The 23,758-nt window shown below is 47.2% G+C and overlaps 1 protein-coding gene across 1 annotated transcript in view; it reads left to right on the top strand.

Annotated features, from left to right (window-relative positions):
- The window catches only part of PGM2 (phosphoglucomutase 2), a 76,807-nt gene that overhangs the window by 32,991 nt on the left and 20,058 nt on the right, over positions 1-23,758 (top strand). Inside the window, exons 9-13 of the mRNA XM_063922406.1 lie at positions 11,208-11,388; positions 11,480-11,573; positions 12,551-12,680; positions 14,336-14,525; positions 15,285-15,418. Coding sequence (XP_063778476.1) covers positions 11,208-11,388; positions 11,480-11,573; positions 12,551-12,680; positions 14,336-14,525; positions 15,285-15,418 — 729 coding nt within the window. The remainder of the gene's footprint in view (positions 1-11,207; positions 11,389-11,479; positions 11,574-12,550; positions 12,681-14,335; positions 14,526-15,284; positions 15,419-23,758) is intronic.

The raw sequence follows: 23,758 nt of genomic DNA on the forward strand, positions 1-23,758 counted from the left end.
TCGTCACGATCTCCACCTGGGGGAGTGGGGGCTCCACCATCAGGCGTTTCAGCAGATCATCAACCGGTGGGGTTGCCCACAAATAGACATGATGGCTTTTCGACTCAACAAGAAGCTTCACTGGTATTGCTCAGGCGAGGGCAGTAGATGTGCTCAAGCGAATCAGAAACCAGGGAGTTCAGACAATGCTGATTGCCCCGAATTGGCCTCTGAGTGCGTAGTACGCGGATCTTCTGGACATGTCCGTCGAAGACCCTTGGCCTCTACAACTAAGAAGAGCTCTTCAACAAGGGCCGTTCGTCTACCCGGACTTACGGCGACTTCGTTTGACAGCATGGAGGTTGAGCGGAACATCCTAGCTCACGAGGGCCTTTCCAAGAAGGTTATTGCTACAATGGTTCAGACCCGGTAACCTGTGACGTGAAAGCACTGTCATCATATCTGGAGAAGATATGTTTCTTGGTACGAGGAATGCACGTATCCACTTGGGATGTTTCTTACGTTTCCTGCAGGCTGGCGTGGATAAGGGCTTACGTTTGGGTTCCGTTAAGGTCCAGATTTCAGCTCTCTCAATTTTCTTTCAGAAGAAATTGGCAGTGTTGCTAGAAGTTCAGACCTTCTTGCAAGGGGTGCTCCACATACAACCTCCTTTTGTGCCGCCTACGGCACCCTGGGATTTGACTGTGGTGTTGGAGTTTCTACAGTCCTCGTGGTTTGAACCTCTGATGACTGTAAAAGAAGTACCTCACGTGGATGACGGTGATGTTAATGGCCCTGGCTTCTGCTAGACTTATCTCAGAATTGGGGGGCTTACCGTATAAAAGTCCCTACTTGGACTTTTACGAGAACAGAGTTCCTGCCGAAGGATGTCTCTGCGTTCCACTTGAATCAGCCTATTGTGGTTCCATCCAGTTCTGGCACTTCTGCTCCTCCGGAAGCATTGGATGCTGTGCGAGCCTTGAAAATCTATGTCAAGCGAGCGGCTCGGGTGAGAGAGACTGATTCCTTGTTCATGCTCTATGATGTGCAGAAAAAGGGTTGTCCTGCTTCCAAGCAGTCCATTGCTCGTTGGCTTAGGCTTACTATCCAACAGGCCTATGTGTCTGCAGCCTTACCTGTTCCTAAGTCTCTGAAGGCCCACTCTACAAGATCAGTGGGCTCTTCTTGGGTGGCTGCCTGTGGAGTCTCGGCCTTGCAACTATGCCGAGCTGCTACCTGGTCGGGGAAGAACACTTTTGTTAAGTTCTACAAGTTCGATACCCTGGCCAAAGAGGATACCCAGTTTGGGCAGGCGGTGCTGCAGCAGTCTCCGCACGTTCCCGCCCGTCCTGGAAGCTTTGGGATGTCCCCATCATACTAAGTCTCCCCAATATCCCTTATGGATGCTAGAGAAAATAGGATTTTAATTACCTACCGGTAAATCCTTTTCTCGTAATCCATAAGGGATATTGGGCGACCGCCTCAGTGCGTTGGCTTTTCTGCAGGTTCTCTTTATATGGTTACCTGTTGGGCTGTTGTTGTTACCAGTCGTTGCTGGTTGTATGTTAGTGGTGTGCTGGTGTATACAGTTCACCACTCATTGTTATGTTTCTTCTCTCATATATGTCCTTTCTCTTTCGGGCACTGTTCTACCTATAACTGCCTGCGGGAGGGGGCATAGAGGGGAGGAGTCAGCACACCCAGTGAAGAAATTTAAAGTGCAGCGGCTCCTTTGGATCCCATCTATACCTCATCGTACTAAGTCTCCCCAATAAATGGGTGGTATATTTGATTAGGTCTCACTGTGGCTAATGAGTGCGCATTACATGATAAAAGTTGTAAATATATTGCTGTATTTACGAATTGTGGGTCACAGGTAATTGTGCCAAAAAGGTGCAGTCAGAGTAATCACATACAGATGTTTCTCTAGGACAGTTTATAAAGTGAAAGCAAATATGTGATTGCTGATTACTGTGGATTATTACAGCTTTTTAGCAGCAGTTCTCCTAAATGATACCTATGTTCCTCTACTGTAGGCAGAGGAAAGAATCGGATTCCTTTTTGAGTTGATATATTATAATTTGCTGTACTGGAGTGCAAATAAGTGGTGTGCCAGCGCCATAATTAGACTGTAATTATAATGGTCTATGCTATTGTAAGACACTTCACACTGATTCTGATGTAACAATACATTTCCTCTATTAATGCATAGCTTAAAATACACAAAACTTGATGTAAAGTATACAATCCATGTCATTATTACTGGGCCCAAGGTGCCCCAAGCAATATAATTCACACCTCAAACAGGAAAAAAGTATTCTGTTTTGTTGGGTCCCTTTACTGTAATAGAGAATCAAATGAATTAGCATTGTAAAATAACTATAGAGTTAATTACAAAGAACTAGATAAACCCAGCACTACGTATTAGGAAGGGAAAGTGGCTGGAAAACAGATGACATAATATTAAAAACTATTCAGTCTTCATTGCTTTCATTTAAAATGAAAATCTATCTGAACGTAAAGGTGAAATATAAAAATATATACACTATGGGGGTAATTCCAAGTTGATCGCAGCAGGAAATTTTTTAGCAATTGGGCAAAACCATGTGCACTGCAGGGGGGGCAGATATAACATTTGCAGAGAGAGTTAGATTTGGGTGAGGTGTGTTCAATCTGCAATCTAATTTGCAGTGTAAAAATAAAGCAGCCAGTATTGACCCTGCACAGAAATAAAATAACCCACCCAAATCTACCTCTCTCTGCAAATGTTATATCTGCCACACCTGCAGTGCACATTGTTTTGCCCAATTGCTAACTTTCTTGCTGCTGCGATCAACTCAGAATTACCCCCTATGTCCTATGCAATTATTTGTGTTACTTGGGCACTAATGGATACCGCTGTGGGGAGACAGAAGGGGTAAGGAGGGGAGGTTCTCTCAACCCATCGTCAAAATATACTAGTTGTATTATATCAATCAAAGTAATTTTTATCAGCTGAGAGCAAACAACTAACATTCGCTACTAGTGTATTCAGCCTTTGTAGGGCCAACAAACTGATGCTACAGGACATTTATATACAGATGCTATTCAGCAGACATTCCTAAGACACCAAAGCATTAATTGTCTACTATCTATTAAGGGATGCTTCTTATCAGCTATATGTGATTATAGCAACCAAATGGAACCATACACTTGCAGTAAATTAACCGCTAATAAATTGTGATACAAATTTCACACTATTTTTTGAAATACAGTAAATTGGATATCTGTGCGGTTTATCTGAAAGGATCAAATATGTTTCCTGCGGTCTCTATAATGGTTTACAGATCTGCTTACACACACATTTCTCTTACGTCCTAGAGGATGCTGGGGACTCCAAAAGGACCATGGGGTATAGACGGGATCCGCAGGAGACATGGGCACACTAAAAAGACTTTGACTGGGTGTGAACTGGCTCCTCCCTCTATGCCCCTCCTCCAGACCTCGGTTAGACTCTTTGCCCAGGAGTGACTGGACACAACTAGGGGAGCTCTACTGAGTTTCTCTGGAAAAGACTTATGTTAGGCTTTTTTATTTTCAGGGAGACCTGCTGGCTACAGGCTCCCTGCATCGTGGGACTGAGGGGAGAGAAGTCAGACCTACTTCTTTTTAGTTAAGGGCTCTGCTTAGGCTACTGGACACCATTAGCTCCAGAGGGTTCGATCACTTGGTTCGCCTAGCTGCTTGTTCCCGGAGCCGCGCCGTCACCCCCCTCACAGAAGCCAGAAGAAAGAAGCCGGGTGAGTATTAGAAGAACAGAAGACATCAGACAGCAGTAGACTTCAGCAACGGTACAGCGCAATGGTAGCGCTGCGTTCCATGCTCCCACACACATCACCAACAGCACTTACAGGGTGCAGGGCGCTGGGGGGGAGCGCCCTGGGCAGCAGTTACTGAGGGTCAATTTACCTGGCAGAAGGCATTTACGGTGCCCGGGCACCGTATACAATACCCCCGCCAGTTTAAAAATTTCAAATTTGAGCGGGACGACAGCGCGCCGGGAAGGGGCGGGGCTTAGCCGCACAGCTTAACAGCGCAATTTTCTCTCTCCTCAGCCGCTGCAGAGACGCTGGCCCGGACCTCCAAGCTCCTTTCAAGTAACAAGAGAGCAAAACGGTGGGAGGGGGGGGGGGCACATGCAATTTGGTGCTTTTTATCTTTATATGGCAGCGCAAACCACATATATTATTGATTCGTAGTATATGGGCGCTGGGGTGTGAGCTGGCATACTCCCTCTGTGTTTCTCTCTGCAGGCTTCCCTGTGGGTCTGTCCCCTTGATTTGGCCAGTGTGGGTTTGTCGGTACTACGTGTCGACATGTCTGAGGCTGAGTGTTCCTCCCCGGAGGAAGTTACTGGGGGCGCAGAAAAGGATTTGGGAATGACTCTGTCGGCACAGCCAACTGCTGATTGGGTAAACATGTTGAGTACACTGAATGCTAATGTGGTTTTATTGTCTAAGAGGCTGGATAAATCTTATTCTCAGACACAAACATGGAGGAAATCCATGGAGGACGCTTTGTCTCAGGTACAGACCCCCTCAGAGTCACAAAAACGTTCATTTCCCCAGATGGCAATAGTCTCCTAACTGGTCTTCCCAAAACGAGACTCTCACCACTACAATCCATTCTGAATGCAGCGGCGAGGCTTATCTTCCTCGCTAGACGTTCATCGTCTGCAGATCCACTCTATCAGTCCCTCCATTGGTTACCTGTACTCTACCGCATTCAATATAAAATACTTTTACTCACACACAAGGCCATTAACCAAACTACACCAACATACATCACTTTGCTTATCACAAAATATCTTCCAACCCGACCTCTTCGCTCTTCACAAGACCTGCGTCTCTCATCCACACTCATTACTCGCTCCCACTCACTACTGCAGGACTTTCATCGGGCTGCACCCACTTTGTGGAATGCCCTACCACGCACAATAAGACTCTCCTCTAGTCTCCAAACCTTCAAGCGTTCCCTGAAAACTCACCTCTTCAGGCAAGCGTATCAAATTCCAGAACCGCACACATAACTTTCATAAACCTTCCTATCAAATTGCATCCACTCTGTACAGTCCACACATATCCTCACGTCTTCTCATTCTATGCAATAGATAGGCATATGTACACAAGGAAAGGTGCTATTTCCCTATAGATTGTAAGCTTGCTAGCAGGGCCTTCCTACCTCTATGACTGTTATCACCCAGTTTGTTATTGTTATTTCAAATTGTAAAGCATAACGGAATTTGCTGCGCTATATAAGAAACTGTTAATAAATAAATAATAAATAGACGGCAGATACAGATACCGATACGGACTCTAATTCCGATGTCGATTTCAATGAGGCTACTTTACACCCAAGGGTAGTTAGGAGTATTCGGTACATGATTGTGGCTATTAAAGATGTTTCGCATATCTCTGAGGAACCTGCTGTTCCAGACACAAGGGTTTGCTTATTTAAAGGGAAAAAGCCTGAGGTGAAGTTTCCCCCCTCTCATGAAATGAACGCTCTTTGTGAAAAGGTTTGGGAGTCGCCGGACAAAAGGTGGCAGATTCCCAAGATAATTTTTATGGCATATCCTTTCCCCTCTGATGACCAGGAGAAATGGGAGTCGTCTCCCAATGTTGACAAGGCTCTATCCCGATTGTCCAAGAAGGTGGCGCTTCCGTCCCCTCACACGGCTGCTCTCAAGGATCCGGCGGATCGCAAGCTGGAGACGACATTGAAGGCCATTTTCGTTAATACTGGTGCATTGCTCAGACCTGCTGTGGCGTCGGTATGGGTGAGTAGTGCTATTGCTAAGTGGGCTGATAATTTGGCTTCTGATATGATACCCTTGATAAGGATAACATTCTTTTGACTTGGTTATATCAAGGACGCTGCAGGTTACCTAAAGGATGCAGCGAGGGATGTTGGCCTCTTGGGATCAAGAGCCAATGCCATGGCGGTCTCGGCCAGGAGGGCGCTGTGGATTCATCAATGGAATGCTGATGCCGACTCGAAGAAAAATATGGAAGCTCTCCCCTTTAAAGGTAGTGTCTTGTTTGGTGACGGCCTTGCTGACCTGGTGTCTACCGCTACTGCGGGTAAGTCATCTTTTCTTCCTTGTGTTCCCTCACAGCAGAAAAAGGCGCCCCATCAGCAGATGCAGTCCTATCTGCCTAATAAATACAAAAAAAGGAAAGGGCTCGTCCTTCCTCGCTTCAAAGGGTAGAGGAAGGGGAAAAAGGTCGCCTGCCGTGTCAGGCGCCCAGGACCAAAAGTCCTCCCCCGCCTCAACCAAGTCCACCGCATGACGCTGGGTCTCCCCCCCCCACCGCTTTTTCAAGTCGACCCTTCCAGTTTCTCTTCCAGAAAGAGTAGTAGTAGATGCTGCGATACAAAAGCTGTGTCAACAGAGGGTCGTTGTGCCGGTTCCCCCGTCCCAACGGGGGGAAGGGTTCTATTCGAGCCTCTTTGTTGTGCCGAAGCCGGACGGCTCGGTCAGACCGATTGTGAACCTAAAATCCCTCAACCCATACTTGAAAACTTTCAAGTTCAAGATGGAATCTCTTCGAGCTGTGATCTCCAGCCTAGAAGGGGGGGATTTTATGGCGTCAGTCGACATAAAGGATGCCTACTTACACGTCCCGATATATCCTCCTCATCAGGCCTTCCTGAGATTTGCGGTGCAGGATTGTCATTACCAATTTCAGACGTTGCCGTTTGGGCTTTCCACGGCCCCGAGGGTTTTCACCAAGGTTATGGCGGAAATGATGGTACTCCTTCGCAAGCAAGGGGGTCACAATTATCCCGTACTTGGACGATCTCCTGATAAAGGCGAGATCAAAAGAACAGTTGCTAAGAAATGTGGAACTCTCCCTGTCGGTTCTGCGACATTACGGTTGGATTCTAAATTTGCCAAAGTCTCAGTTGATCCCGACAACTCGGCTGCCCTTCCTGGGCATGATCCTAGACACGGAGCTACAGAGAGTGTTTCTTCCGGAGGACAAAGCTCTGGAAATACAGACCATGGTCAAGGAGCTTCTGAGACCGACAAGAGTGTCGATTCAGCAATGCACTCGAGTGCTAGGGAAGATGGTTGAATCTTACAAGGCCATTCCGTTTGGCAGGTTTCATGCCCGGGTGTTTCAGTGGGATCTGCTGAACAAATGGTCCGGGTCTCACCTGCACATGCATCGGAAAATAAGTCTATCTTCCAGGGCCAGGATTTCTCTCCTGTGGTGGCTGCAAGGTTCTCACCTTCTAGAGGGACGCCGATTCGGAATCCAGGACTGGGTACTGCTGACCACAGATGCAAGTCTCCGAGGCTGGGGCGCAGTCACGCAGGGAAGAAGTTTCCAGGGAAAATGGTCAAGCCAGGAATCTTGTCTCCACATAAATGTTCTCGAGTTAAGAGCCATATACAACGGCCTCCTGCAAGCGAAGAACCTTCTTCAGGGTCTCCCTGTCCTGATCCAGTCGGACAACATAACAGCGGTGGCGTACGTAAACTGCAAAGGCGGAACAAGGAGCATGGCGGCAGTGGCGGAAGCCACAAGAATTCTCCGCTGGGCAGAACAGCACGTGAGCGCTCTGTCAGCAGTCTTCCTCCCGGGCATGGACAACTGGGAAGCAGACTTCCTCAGCAGACACGATCTCCATCCAGGAGAGTGGGCTCTTCATCAAGAGGTATTTGCAGAAGTGACAAGGCGTTGGGGAATTCCTCTGATAGACATGATGGCGTCTCGCCTCAACAAGAAGCTTCCGAAGTATTGTTCCAGGTCGAGGGACCCCCAAGCCTGTGCGGTGGACGCCCTGGTAACTCCGTGGGTGTTTCATTCGGTGTATGTGTTCCCTCCGCTTCCTCTCATTCCGAAGGTGTTGAGGATCATAAGACGAAAAAGGGTTCAGGCTATACTCGTCGCTCCAAATTGGCCACGGAGGGCCTGGTATCCGGTTCTTCAGGAATTACTAGTGGAAGATCCCTGGCCGCTTCCTCTAAGAGAGGACCTGTTACTGCAGGGGCCCTGCGTGTTTCTGGACTTACCACGGCTGCGTTTGACGGCGTGGAAGTTGAACGCCAAATCTTAGCTCGGAAGTGTATTCCCGGGGAGGTCATCCCCACTCTCCTTAAGGCTAGGAAGGAGGTCATGGCAAAACATTATCACCGTATTTGGAGAAAGTATGTGTCGTGGTGTGAAACCAAAGCAGCTCCTGCGGAGGAGTTCACTTGGGTCGTTTCCTCCACTTTTTGCAGGCAGGCGTGGATGCAGGCCTGAAATTGGGTTCCATCAAAGTGCAGATTTCGGCTTTATCTATTTTCTTTCAAAAAGAATTGGCCATCCTTCCTGAGGTTCAGACTTTCGTGAAGGGAGTGCTGAATATCCATCCTCCATTTGTGGCACCCGTGGCACCGTGGGATCTTGAAGTAGTGTTGCAGTTTCTTATGTCTCACTGGTTTGAACCTTTGCGTAAGGTTGAGTTAAAGTTTCTCACTTGGAAAGTGGTCATGCTTTTGGCTTTGGCGACTGCCAGACGAGTGTCCGAATTGGCGGCTTTGTCTCACTAGAGCCCATATTTGATTTTTCATGTGGATAGAGCGGAATTGAGGACTCGTCAACAATTTCTGCCGAAGGTGGTTTCTTCGTTTCACATAAATCAACCTGTTGTGGTACCTGTGGCTATGGATGCTGTGGCAGTCCCAAAATCTCTTGATGTTGTAAGAGCTTTGAAAATTTATGTCGCCAGAATGGCTCTTACTAGGAAAACAGAGGCTCTGTTTGTCCTGTATGCTTCCAACAAGATTGGAAATTCTGCTTCTAAGCAGACTATTGCACGATGGATTTGTAATACGATTCAGCACGCTCATTCTTCGGCTGGGCTACCGTTGCCGTAGTCAGTAAAGGCCCATTCTACCAGTAAGGTGGGCTCATCTTGGGCGGCGGCCGAGGGGTCTCGGCACTTCGACTTTGCCGAGCAGCTACATGGTCGGGTTTAAACACTTTTGCTAAGTTCTAACAGTTTGATAACCCCGGCTGATGAGGACCTCATGTTTGCTCAATCGGTGCTGCAGAGTCGTCCGCACTCTCCCGCCCGGTCTGGAGCTTTGGTATAGACCCCATGGTCCTTTTGGAGTCCCCAGCATCCTCTAGGACGTAAGAGAAAATAGGATTTTAATACCTACCGGTAAATCCTTTTCTCCTAGACCGTAGAGAATGCTGGGTGCCCATCCCAGTGCGGACTGTTCCTTGCAGTTGTATTGATACTGGTTATTTTCGGTTACACAAGGTTTGTATATCAGTTATATTCAGCTTGTTGCTGTTGTTAGTTCATACTGTTATCTGGTTTCCTGCTGATCCAGTTGTACGGTATGTTTGTGGTGTGAGCTGGTATGTTTCTCGCCCTTAGTTTAACAAAAATCCCTTCCTCGAAATGTCTGTCTCTCCTGGGCACAGTTCCTATAACTGAGGTCTGGAGGAGGGGCATACAGGGAGGAGCCAGTTCACACCTAGTCAAAGTCTTTTTAGTGTGCCCATGTCTCCTGCGGATCCCGTCTATACCCCATGGTCCTTTTGGAGTCCCCAGCATCCTCTACGGACTAGGAGAAAAGGATTTCCTATTAATACTTCTAAATGGTGTCGGCTAACTACATACACACTATCCCAAATATACTATAGAAACACACACTGTATACTAATTTTAATCTTCTAATAGCTGTATACGTATTTATTGGGCCGTAATAAAAGTGCAAACAAACTTTAACAGGCCTGAAAACCATATATAATAGTGGTAAAACAGCAAGTTATTCTATAAAACATTCTAGAAAATTCTATTTGTCATCTGTTAATATGATCGTCATTCTCCCGGTATGCGCAACTTAATCTAGAACATAACTGCAGCAGCCCGATCTACGGTACTGGGCACTAGCTCTTGCTGTGCAGCTTCCAGTCATATACTCCAGGTATATTTCCTTTACTGCCCTTATCCTACAACGTGGCATTGATTGATTTGAATTATGGGCGTGATTGTTGCCTTCCTGGTTGTCATGGTGATGCTACATCACGCCAAAATGAGTCCATGTTTTAGCGGGCAGGTGTTTAATCAATCTGAATGGCCCGCAGGGACTATCAAATCAATTCATGAAGAGAAGATGAATGACTTTTTATGCAAGCGCCTGAAGCAGCCTGAAAATGATGATGCATACATTACTGGGAAACACCACAGTTATTCATCAGTTGTTGTTCACCAGGCAAAGCGCATCTGTGGTTGTCCTGTACTTGTGGTACTACAAGTCCCATTTGACCTTGAGAGTAACCCTTGTTTGACCTTTGCTTTAAACAGTTATCCAGTCCCATATGTGTTATTGATTTTATGTATAAACAAGGCAGACTTACCGTATATAAATCTCTTATCTGTTTTCTATGCATTTCACTTCACATGAATCAATATGAAATGTGTTATTGTTGGTAGTGAACTTGCGTTATTTGACCACAATCTGTTAAGAGACAGCTGATCTTTTCTTACTGTCTTACTATTTACTTACATGTTCATTGTAGGTGCAGCACATTAGTGGCTGCCTCTTCCCTCCTGCTCCTGGTCACCAGAATCCAGCATACACCAGCTTTAGTAATATCGATGGGGATTTATCAAACCTTCTAAAGAGGACAGTCAGAGCTGTTGCCCATAGTAATCAGATTATGTTATAGAATGTATTAAATAAAGGATAGCTAGAATATTATTATTATTATTATTATTATTATTATTATTATTATTATTATTATTATCTGGTTATTATGGGCATCACATCTGATTGTTCTCTTTAGAAGGTCTGATAAAGCTCCCCCTCGACCAGGGACTGTCCGTCCCATCAGTCCGCTCAGGGCGCTACTCAGTTACAGTCTTTGTTTTCCTGGCAACCAGGAGCAACATGCACAGAAGAGGGAGCTGGTAGTAATGTGTTGGCCCTGTGACTGACTGAGCGTTACAGCTATGTAAGTAGTTCTCCCATTAGGTAGGTAGTAAGTCCTCCGTGTGTGCTAGCTATTCAGCATGAATATTGTATGTCGTCTGAATGTAATCTTTGAAGATCTAGAATAATGAGTAAATGTTATCTAGTACATTTATATTAGTAGCCTGCAGTAATCTGGGCACAGTGCCCGGGACTGACCCATCCTCGGGGCTGACCTGTTCTTATTGCATTGATCATTCAGCGGTGAGTGGAAAGTGTTCTCCGGCAACGAGCTTGGTGCACTTCTAGGCTGGTGGATCTTTACCTGCTGGAAAGAGCAGAACCCAGAGCCAGGTGCTGTGAAGAACGTCTACATGCTGGCCAGCACCGTCTCCTCCAAGATCCTCCGGGCCATCGCTGTGCAGGAAGGCTTCCACTTCGAGGTACGCTGTAACCGTCGTCTTCTCTGTCCTGTACTGAGTATACGTCATTGTGCCAGAAATACTAATATCCATGTTCATTTTCTCACTGTAGGAAACACTGACTGGATTTAAATGGATGGGAAATAGAGCAAAAGAACACATTGACCAAGGAAAAACTGTACTTTTTGCATTTGAGGAAGCAATAGGTGAGACTAGATATAGTACGATATAGTTTGCGTAAATCATGATGATTAACAGCAGATGTTTCATATTAGAGCTTACTCAGCCAGACTTCATTCCAAACTGCGCAGTGGTGGTTCCAGCAGGAGGAGAATGCAGCAAGCCTTCCTTCACACACAGGCGCTGATTCAGACCTGGACGCAGCCGCGCACTCGCACACAGCAACCGCATCCAGGTGGTCGCAGTGTGATTGACAGCGGAGGCCATTGGGGGGGGGGGGGCAGGTTGTTTTCTGGAAGGTCAACCTTAGTTCCAGTGCGGACGCATCGGGAGGTGGCCTGCCTCACACATGCTGGGCGGCCCCCAGCATGTGAGGAGATGAACGCAGATCTAGCTGCTTATGAAGCCATCTGCGTTCATCTCTGAGTAAGGTCCATAGTGGAACAGCCGCTAGCCCATGGTTAATATGTCTGTTTTCTGAGGTTTTAGAGAGAGAGAGTCCAAAGGAGTCACTACCGGAAAAATTGCTATATTACAATACAGTGGATTTAGCATACCACCTACGTTGCCTAGTGTAATTGCTGTTGGCAACTATGCATTTAAACAGACCCTTTGTTGCTGCCAAACAATGCAAAAAAGGTGGTGTAACCCACAGCAGCAAATCAGATGTGTCCTTTCACTTTCCACCACAATCCACTATTTGAGGTTTTGAAGTTCTGAACAAAGATAGCAAAGTCCGTATTGCGGAAATGCTTTGCACTGTACGCAGTGGTAGGGAGAGAGTGCATATCCTGAACAGTTGCAGTGAAATAAATAGTCAGGTGTATTGGTCTCCCCTTGTCTTCGTCACTATGTGGGATGGATCTATATAGTAACTTCTTTTTTGTGTTCTATAAATTGGCACGTGTACTATTTCACGCTTGTTTTGTATCATTGTACTGTTCTCAGCTTCTGTAGTCCGTGACAGCTCCCCAGTGAGTGTGCTGTTTGTTCCTTGTTACAGGTTACATGTGCTGCCCTTTTGTTTTGGACAAAGATGGAGTAAGTGCTGCTGTCATAGCTGCAGAAATGGCCAGTTACCTAGCAACCAAGAGCCTAACCCTGTCCCAGCAGCTGGCGGTCATCTTTAACAAGTAAGCGCTCTTTGGGCAAATCTAAGCCACCAATATATCGTTTAAATGAAAATAAAATAATATTTCTATGTTTCTTAATTGAATGCACAAACAATAAAAAATTGTTTAATGATGATAACACTCAAATTTAGACATTTTATGTTTTTTTCGGGGTGGCCTGCTTACATTTAATGTTACGCTAATTACCCAATAACACACAAGCAGAATAATTAGTCGTGTTATTGGATTTATAATACTCTTTTTTACCATTTAACAGCAATTGAATTACTGAACTTTAATTATTGAAAAGCAACAAAACTATCTGTATTAGCAGCAATATTTAGTAACAAGTCAGGAAATACTATGTAACCTGATAAAATCTATGGACAAAAAAATCTAGTGCTCACTACAGGGCTGATTCTGGCGAACATATGAGCAGATTTGCACCTGGGTGAGGCATGTTGCACTGCAAAGGTTGCAAATACATGTGTTGCTTTTGCCTGCAGGGTAAATAATAGCTGCTTTTGCATGTAGCCCCCTAATATTGGACAGTTTATTTTCTACACAATTTAAAGTTCAGCTAGGACACACCCCTCCCAACTCTAATTCTCTACACTATTTAAAACTGCAGCAACACAACATGCGGTAAGTTGTAGAAATGTGTAGATTGCAGTGCATTATGGGACATGTGCTTATTCTGGCGCATGTAAGATTCTGCGGCAGTGGTCAGAGAAGTTTGGCCATAGGTAAAACCAGTGGAGTGCATTTCCTGCACCTGGCACATAAGGAAATGTCAGTACTATTTAACTTACAACATAGAGCTTTTTCAGAGCACAACCGTGGTGGATGCTGGGCCTGATTGAGGTGCGTGCAGTGTTGATGTCGGACGAAGTGGAACTTTTTTTTTTTTTATTTGCATCTGCCCATGTGCCAAAGCTGCACTGCGCATGCGCAGCGAATAATTAGCAATTGCAGACACACAGGAGGATGTATATTCGCAAAGTGAGTGATAGGTAGTCGGTGCATGGGGAGGTAATGGGGAGTGGATATAAAAACTCAGGAATGTTGGGACCGTTTTCTGTGTGTTCTGTGAATTTGTTCACAGCTGGCGATGTCCCTGCATCTTACATGAACTGCTCTGCCTACAAGACAGCCTAGGGTAGCTCAGCAGCCCAATGATCCAAACGATCATTGTTCCCGGTGCTTCCGCTTATGTGCGTGAGTGGCGGTGTGGGATGCCGGCAGTGAGTGTCTCTGTGCACAAGACAGCGTCTGAGTCATTAGCACTAGTTCACTGCGAACAAAATCGCAGCTGTGCCTGGGACTGCGTGCACCTCATTGGCTCCTGCAGCAAGCTTTTGTACACCTGTACAACGCTTTAGGCGCAGATAAGTGCGTGTATGGTCACACTGGAAAGACTGTTGTTAAAGCTAACAGATCAGGCTCTTTATCCAATTTCTCACCCAGACCTCACCCAGACAGATTTTAGTAATCAGATCACCCACTGCATCAGGGAGGCATGTACGTCATAGGGGTGCTCATATACATGTACAAAGTGCACAGCCAGGAACAAGAGTATAATAGGTCATCACGCTTTGTGCTGAGGTTCCCATTGCACGTTAGCCTGTGTCTATGCTCTCCGTCTTACACTACGTTATTCCTCGCTCTCCTTATAGGTATGGCTACCACATTAGCAGGAATTCCTATTTCCTATGCTACGATCAAACTACAATCAGAAACCTGTTTGACAACCTGCGAAACTACGACGGCGGCACTGACTATCCCAAGATGTGCGGTAAATTCAAGGTTACTGGAGTGCGAGACTTAACCACCGGATACGACAGCAACCAGCCTGACAAGAAAGCTGTGAGTTACATAGTGTATTGTCCTTACGTTCCACAGTCGCACCTCTGCTTGCAGCTATTTGGGCGTAAGTGGGTGGTAATGGGGTGTTTGCACATAGGCTAGGTTTAGCGAAGGTGAGTCCAGGCCACGTTGAATGAATTAAAGGCTGTGCAGTGTTGCGTGCATGCGTAAACACCGCTGTATTCTGGCGGATCTCTTGTAGTGTAGGACTGGGGAAAATGTGCGCTTATAGGACCTTATTCAGAGGTGGACGTAGTTCCCTGCATACGCGTCCATCTCCTCACATGCTGAGGGCCGCCCAGCATGTGTAGCGCCACATCACAATGTGTACGCAATTACATTGCGGAAGCATCGAACTAAGGGTGACCCCTGGTCAGGCGGGCGCCAACATTTTTTTAATCGGAGAGGCTCCGTGATGTCACACGCAGCCGCTTCAATTAAAAAAAATGCTCCCAGAACGTCCCAAACCAACCCCTCCCCCCCCCCCCCCCCCCCAATGCCACGTCAAACGCTCTCCGCTGTCAATCGCACTGTGGCCACATCGTTCCAAGAAGCGGCTGTAATGTGTAAGGTCGTGTAAGTGCAATGCGGCCACTGTGCGTGCGCAGTTTGCCGATGCAGGTAAACTGCACTGTGGGCCGCTGCTGCGGCCAGATCTGAATAAGGCCCATATTGATTAAGCTACCAAAATAAGCATACAGATAGGGAATCGCCATCTTACCACAGCGCACGCATGACTTCTTGTTGTCTTGCCAACAGATTCTCCCAACCAGTAAGAGCAGCCAGATGATCACTTTCACCTTCGCCAATGGAGGAGTGGCCACTATGAGAACCAGCGGCACCGAGCCAAAAATAAAATACTACGCAGAGCTGTGCGCAGCACCGGGAAACAGGTATGACATGAGGGTACAGCCCCCATTCTGGGCGCTATTTGGTTTTCTTTCTTAGTGAGCACGTTTAATGTAGAACGTACAGTACTTGTAGGATGAAGGAGTAGACTTTAGGCATTCTGCATATTAGCTGTCTGATATAGTAAATATTCTTTCTTTTTATCTGAATAAATATGATAGACTTTTATAGAGACTATTTGGTAGCATCCCCAATAGATTGTATAACTGAATTCAAAGATAACAGTTACAGGTGTGTCCTTACACAGCTAGCCTCAGTACTGCATACAGCCCTGGACACCCGCTGTGGCTGAGCCTCTCCAAGCCGTGCAGAATGCGGTCCTTCTCTTAATCACTTAACTGGCATGGTCAGATCTCATGCGACTGCGCCGTCCCACCCTGTCCCACCGTTTTTGATGAGGAGATGCATTTTGCAGATGTGCATAATATAATGTTTAACACTATTTAAAAAAATACTTTTCTCATACGTCCTAGAGGATGCTGGAGATGCTTCAAGAACCATGGGGTATAAACGGGATCCACAGGAGACATGGGCACACTATAAGACTTTGAATGGGTGTGAACTGGCTCCTCCCTCTATGCCCCTCCTCCAGACTCCAGTTAGATTCTGTGCCCAGTGAGACTGGATGCACACTGAGGAGCTCTCCAGAGTTTCTCAGAAAAAGACTTAGGTTTTTTATTTTCAGAGAGACCTGTTGGCTACAGGCTCCCTGCATCGTGGGACCGAGGTGGGAGAAGCAGACCTACTTCTCTGAGTTTCAAGGCTCTTCTTCTCCGGCTACTGGACACCATTAGCTCCAGAGGGTCCGATCACTACGGTACGCCTAGCTGCTCGGTCCCGGAGCCGCGCCGTCATCCCCCTTGGAGCCAGAAGTCAGAAGCCGGGTGAGTATATGAAGATCAGAAGACTTCAGTGACGGCAGAAGACGGCTAGTTGAGGTACCACAAGAGATTTGGTGCTAATTATTTAAGTATAAAAGCGCTAGCAGGTCTGGGCAGTATTGTACTCGCTTCAGAACCGGGATAGGCGCTGGGTGTGAGCTGGCAGAACTTCCTCTGTGTCTCTCTAACAGGCTTTGTTGTGGGTCTGTCTCCTACAGCCCCAGTGTGGTTGTCGGTGTCTGTACGTGTGTGTCGACATGTCTGAGGCTGAGTGCTCTTCCCAGGAGGAGGCTGGAGTGTGGACAGAAAAGACTGAGCGTGACCGTGTCGGCTCCACCGACGGATGATTGGGTAAATATGTTAAGTGTGCTGAATGCAAATGTGGAGCGGTTGACTAAAAGATTGGATAAAGTCCATGGAGGATGCATTGTCACAAGCTCAGACCCCTCCGGGGTCACAGAAGCGTGCATTTGCCCAGATAGCAGATACGGATACCGACACGGACTCTGATTCCAGTGTCGACTATAGTGATGCCAGATTGAATCCTAAACTGGCTAAGAGCATTCAATACATGATTGTGGCAATAAAGGAAGTATTGCATATAACAGAGGACCCTGCTGTTCCTGATACAAGGGTCTGTATGTTTAAAGGAAAGAAACCTGAGGTAACGTTTCCTCCCTCTCATGAACTAAACGCTCTATTTGAAAAGGCTTGGGAAAATCCTGACAAGAAGGTACAGGTTCCCAAAAGAATTCCAGTGGCATACCCGTTTCCTTTTGGGGACAGGGAAAAATGGGAGTCAACCCCCACGGTAGACAAGGCTTTATCGCGTTTATCCAAAAAGGTGGCGCTCCCGTCTCACTACGGGTTCGCTACTCAAGCCTGCCGTTGCATCGGCATGGGTGAGTAGCGCTATAGAAAAGTGGGCAGATAACTTGTCATCTGAAATGGATACCCTAGACAGGGATAGCGTGCTTTTGACTCTGGGTCATATCAGGGATGCTGCAGCATATTTAAAAGAAGCTGCAAGGGATATTGGCCTTTTGGGATCAAGTGCCAATGCCATGGCAGTCTCAGCAAGGAGAGCATTGTGGTTTCATCAATGGAATGCTGGTACTGACTCTAAGAGGGCGATGGAGTCGTTACCGTTTAACGGTAGTGTCTTGTTTGGTGATGGCCTCACTGACCTGGTATCTACGGCTACCACGGGTAAATTGTCATTTTTACCTTATGTGCCTGCGCAACAGAAGAAAACGCCCCACTATCAGATGCAGTCCTTTCGGCCCAATAAATACAAAAAAGGACGAGGGTCCTCCTTCCTTGCGGCAAGGGGAAGAGGAAGGGGAAAGAGGTCACAGGCTGTGGCAAGTTCCCAAGAGCAGAAGTCCTCTACGGCTTTACCAAATCCACCGCATGACGCTGGGGCTCCTCTGCAGGAGTCCTCACCGGTGGGGGCACGTCTCAAACTTTTCAGTCAGGTCTGGGTGCACTCAGACCTGGATCCTTGGATATTAGAGATAGTAACCCAAGGGTACAAATTAGAGTTTCAAGACGTGCCCCCTCACCGATTTTTCAAATCGGCCTTGCCAGCTTCTCTTCTAGAAAGGGAGGTAGTATACGCTGCAATACTGAAGTTGTGTCAAAATCAAGTCATTGTCACGGTACCCCCGTCACAACAGGGGGAAGGCTTGTATTCGAGCCAGTTCGTGGTCCCGAAGCCGGATGGCTCAGTGAGACCGATTCTGAACCTAAAATCCCTCAATTTCTTTCTAAAAAAATTCAAATTCAAGATGGAATCTCTCCGAGCAGTGATCTCCAGTCTGGAGGAGGGGGAGTTTATGGTGTCGGTCGACATAATGTCTACTTGCACGTTCCCATATATCCTCCACATCAGGCATACCTGAGGTTTGCTGTTCAGGATTGTCATTACCAATTTCAGATGTTGCCGTTTGGTCTGTCCACGGCTCCGAGGATTTTTCACCAAAGTAATAGCAGGAAATTATGGTTCTCCTGCGCAAGCAGGGAATCACAATTATCCCGTACTTGGACGATCTCCTCATAAAGGTGAGATCCAAGGAACAATTGCTGAAAAATGTTGCGCTTTCGCTGACGATTCTGCAACAACATGGTTGGCTCCTAAACTTGCCAAAATCACAGTTGGTGCCGTCGACATGGTTGTCGTTCCTGGGTATGATTCTGGATACAGAATTACAGAGTGTTTCTTCCAGTGGAAAAGGCTCTGGTAATACAGAACATGGTAAAACAGATTCTGAAACCAGCAAAAGTGTCAGTTCTTCAATGCACTCGGTTGCTGGGGAAGATGGTGGCGGCCTACGAGGCCATCCCGTATGGCAGGTTTCATGCCAGGGTGTTTCAGTGGGACCTGTTGGACAAGTGGTCCGGGTCTCACCTGGACATTCACCGGAAAATAATCCTATCTTCCAGGACCAGGATCTCCCTTCTGTGGTGGCTGCACAGTTCTCACCTTCTAGAGGGACGCAGGTTCGGGATTCAGGATTGGATCCTGGTGACCACAGATGCAAGCCTCCGAGGCTGGGGAGCAGTCACACAGGGGAGAAATTTTCAGGGAAGATGGTCAAGCCAGGAAGCTTGTCTGCACATAAACATTCTGGAATTAAGGGCCATTTACAACGGCATTCTGCAAGCAGAACATCATCTTCGCGGTCTGCCCATCTTGATTCAGTCGGACGACATAACAGCAGTGGCGTACATAAACCGCCAGGGCGGAACAAGGAGCAGAGCGGCGATGGCCGATGCCACGAAAGTTCTTCGCTGGGCGGAAAGACATGCAAGCGGTCTTCATTCCGGGAGTGAACAACTAAGAAGCAGACTTCCTCAGCAGACACGATCTCCATCCAGGAGAGTGGGGTCTTCATCAAGAGGTATTTGCAGAAGTGACAAGTCGTTGGGGAATGCCTCAAATAGACATGATGGCGTCCCGCCTCAACAAGAAACTTCAGAGATATTGTTCCAGGTCGAGGGACCCTCAAGCAATAGCGGTGGACGCCCTAGTAACACCGTGGGTGTTTCCGTCGGTCTATGTGTTCCCTCCACTTCCACTCATTCCAAAGGTGATAAAGATTATAAGAAGAACAAGGATTCAGGCAATACTCATTGTTCCGGATTGGCCAAAAAGGGCCTGGTATCCAGATCTTCAGGAGTTGCTCATAGAAGATCCCTGGCCTCTTCCTCTACGGGAGGACCTGTTACAACAGGGGCCGTGTGTGTATCAAGACTTCCCGTGGCTACGTTTGACAGCATGGAGGTTGAACGCCAGATCCTAGCTCGGAAGGTTATTCCTAGTGAAGTCATTCCCACACTTCTTCAGGCTAGAAAAGAAGTAACAGCAAAGCATTACCACCGTATTTGGAGGAAATATGTCTCTTGGTGTGAATCCAAGAAGGCTCCTACGGAAGAATTTCAACTGGGGCGTTTGTTCCATTTTTTGCAAGCAGGTGTGGATGCGGGCCTGAAGTTGGGCTCCATTAAAGTACAAATTTCGGCCTTGTCAATCTTCTTTCAGAAAGAATTGACGAATTGACCTCCCTTCCAGAAGTTCAAACCTTAGTGAAGGGCGTGCTGCACATCCAACCTCCATTTGTGCCTCCTGTGGCACCGTGGGATCTTAATGTGGTATTGCAGTTCCTGCAATCTCATTGGTTTGAACCTTTGCGTAAGGTTGAATTAAAATTCCTTACTTGGAAAGTAGTCATGTTGTTGGCCTTGGCGTCCGCAAGGCAGGTGTCTGAGTTGGCGGCTTTGTCTCACAAAAGCCCCTTTCTAATCTTCCATGCTGATAGAACAGAGTTGAGAACTCGTCAGCAATTTCTGCCAAAGGTGGTTTCATCCTATTGTGGTACCAGTGGCTACTGACGCCTTGGCGGAATCGAAGTCTCTCGATGTGGTCAGAGCTTTGAAAAGCTATGTCGCCAGAACGGCTCAGATTAGGAAAACAGAGGCTCTGTTTGTCCTGTGGGCTCCCAACAAGATTGGGGCTCCTGCTTCTAAGCAGACTATTGCGCGTTGGATCTGTAATACGATTCAGCAGGCTCATTCTACGGCAGGATTGCCGTTAACGAAATCGGTGAAAGCCCATTCTACCAGAAAGGTGGGCTCATCCTGGGCGGCTGCCCGAGGGGTCTCGGCATTACAGCTTTGCCGAGCTGCGACTTGGTCGGGATCAAACACCTTTGCGAAGTTTTACAAGTTTGATACCCTGGCTGAGGAGGACCTCTTGTTTGGTCAATCGGTGCTGCAGAGTCATCCGCACTCTCCCGCCCGTTCTAGAGCTTTGGTATAAACACCATGGTTCTTGAAGCATCCCCAGCATCCTCTAGGACATATGAGAAAATAGGATTTTAATACCTGCCAGTAAATCCTTTTCTCTTAGTCCGTAGAGGATGCCGGGCGCCCGTCCCAGTGTGGGCTGTATCTGCAGTGATTGGTTATAGTTACACACATGTTGTGTTGAGTTCAGTCAGTCTGTGACTGCTGTTGTTCATGCCGTTGCATGCGTTGTTGTTGAATGCCATGTTGTACGGCGTGTTTGAGGTGTGAGCTGGTATGTATCTCACCTTAGTTTAGCAAAGTTAAATAAATCCTTTTCCTCGAAATGTTCGTCTCCCTGGGCACAATTCCTATAACTGGAGTCTGGAGGAGGGGCATAGAGGGAGGAGCCAGTTCACACCCATTCAAAGTCTTATAGTGTGCCCATGTCTCCTGCGGCTCCCGTCTATACCCCATGGTTCTTGAAGCATCCCCAGCATCCTCTACGGACTAAGAGAAAAGGATTTACCGGTAGGTATTAAAATCCTATTTTTAAACTTTATTAAATCACATTGTTTTTCTATGTATTTTAACAGTTTTGAAGGGAAAAATCGTCAGTTAAGTGGTTAAATTATGCATCGTATTCATATTGCAGACACAGCAAAACACCACTCAGTGTATTAGAGACGCTGGGCTGCAACTTTTACTGCACAGGAATTTGTTTTCATCATGTACAAGGTCACAGATGAAGCACAGGTGAACTTAGCGTGAGAAAAAGCCGCAGCCGCTGCATAGTAGCACTACTTACACAGATTCAGACTCGGTCACACACAGATGTACAAATGTCGCACATCAGATTGATCGGTGTAATGTAGCAGAGTAGTTTTGTCACTTCCACTTTTTTTTTTAATGCAAATAAGATGCACATTTTGAGCGAGAATGTTGCTTGGCGGGGCTGAGTCGGCCAAGACCTGGTGCAGGGAGGGGGCTGCTTGGCGTGACTGAAGCCACAGTGTGTGAGGACACATCTGTATACGCACATATTCATAGTCCATTTTATGTGCTCCCCTTAATCGTGGCTCATTTGGTGCCTCTTGAGCAGTTGCTGTAGGATAATAGTTTAAATAAAATAAAAACACTAAGTATGTATGAATTAAAAATGACATTGTCCAAATGACAAATTACATTTTTTGTAATTAGGATTTGTTTTATCAAGACCTGGCTGCCATTGATTGCTTAGGAATGCCGGTGCATGGAGCATGACGTGTCAGCAAAGCTTTGGCTGTCATAGCATGCTGGAACATTACAAGGATACATCTATCCTTTTTGTGCTAGGAGCCACCACTGGTGGCAGTTACCAGACATTCGTTCTTTCTGCTGCGGGGTACACTGGGCTCCACAAGGATAGACATTGGGGTGTAGAGTAGGATCTTGATCCGAGGCACCAAAAGGCTCAAAGCTTTGACTGTTCCTAGAATGCACAGCGCCGCCTCCTCTATAACCCTGCCTCCCTGCACAGGAGATCAGTTTTTAGTTAACCAGCCCAATGCAGTAGCAGGAAAAGAGACAACAGTTAGTAGCCACATACACCACACTCTCACGACAAGAGAAGTGTCAGCGGATAATGCCATACCAACCCAAAGACGCTAAGTGCGTCAGGGTGGGCGCCTTGTGGAGCCCAGTGTACCTCGCAGAAAGAGATTTAACAAAGGTAAGTTCTTACCATAAATCTCGTTTTCTGCTGCGGGGTACACTGGGCTCCACAAGGATAGACATTGGGGATGTCCTAAAGCAGTTCCTTATGGGAGGGGACGCACTGTAGCGGGCACAAGAACCCGGCGTCCAAAGGAAGCATCCTGGGAAACGGCAGTATAGAAGGCATAGAACCTTATGAACATGTTCACTGAGGACCACGTAGACGTCTTGCACAATTGTTCAAGGGTCGCATCACGGCGGGCCACCCAAGAAGGTCCAACAGACTGAGTACAATGGGCCGTAATGTGAGCAGGAGCTGACAGACCAGCCTTCACATAAGCATGTGCAATCTCCATTCTAATCCATCTGGCCAAAGTCAGCTTGTGAGCAGGCCAGCCACGTTTGTGAAATCCAAACAGTACAAAGAGAGAATCCGATTTCCTAATAGAAGCAGTTCTCTTCACATAGATACGGAGAGCCCGTACCACATCCAAAGACCTCTCTTTGGGAGACAGATCAGGAGAAACAAGTGCCGGAACCACAATCTCCTGGTTAAGGTGGAACGAGGAAACCACCTTAGGTAAGTATCCGGGACGAGTCCTAAGAACCGCCCGGTCACGGTGAAATATCAGATATGGGGAACTACAGGACAAGGCACCCAAATCCGACACTCTTCTAGCTGAAGCAATAGCCAGCAGAAACACCACCTTAAGGGAAAGCCACTTAAGATCAGCTGAACCAAGAGGTTCAAACGGAGACTCTTGTAACGCCTCCAAAACCACCGACAAGTCCCAAGGAGCCACAGGCGGGACATAGGGTGTGTTGCGTATCCAACCTCCCTGAGTAAAGGTATGCACATCAGGTAAGGTCGCAATTTTTCTCTGAAACCACACCGACAAGGCAGAAATATGAACCTTGAGGGAGGCCACTCCCGAGCCCTGGTTGCCGGGTAACTACAGCAGGAGGCTCCGGTTTTCTTCTCAGTCAGGCACACACAACGGGGGCTCTCCGGGATCGCGTGGCCGCTCTTTGGGAGGTGGTAAGTGGGTCCCGCTTGCGGGACCCGGTCTTTATCGCGATCCGGTGCGGTCAGTGGGAGGCAGACCGCGCGCGCTGGCGGTGGACACTGTGGCAGTACAGGCGATCCCACTAGATCACCAGGGCATGGGTGCAGGTCAGGTTTTCTCTCTAAACCATTTTCAGTAGCCCACAGTACCCGGTGGTTTTGCCAGCAGGGGGATAAGGCTTAGACCTGAAGCCCCTCCCCCAGCCCCAGGGCGCCATTTCCCGCAAATGTTCCCACCCTGGAGCTGCATATCTGTCTCTCCCTCACTCCCTGTCAGTGTCTGTGCGCCATTATTTCTCAGCTTCACTGTTCCTGGGACTGCTTGGGCAAATCCTCCTGTGTAAAGCCTCCTGGTTGTCAGTGCTGTGACTTTACATGACACTTAAGTATTCTAC

Source organism: Pseudophryne corroboree, chromosome 1, assembly GCF_028390025.1.
Source record: "Pseudophryne corroboree isolate aPseCor3 chromosome 1, aPseCor3.hap2, whole genome shotgun sequence".
Taxonomy (NCBI): domain Eukaryota; kingdom Metazoa; phylum Chordata; class Amphibia; order Anura; family Myobatrachidae; genus Pseudophryne; species Pseudophryne corroboree.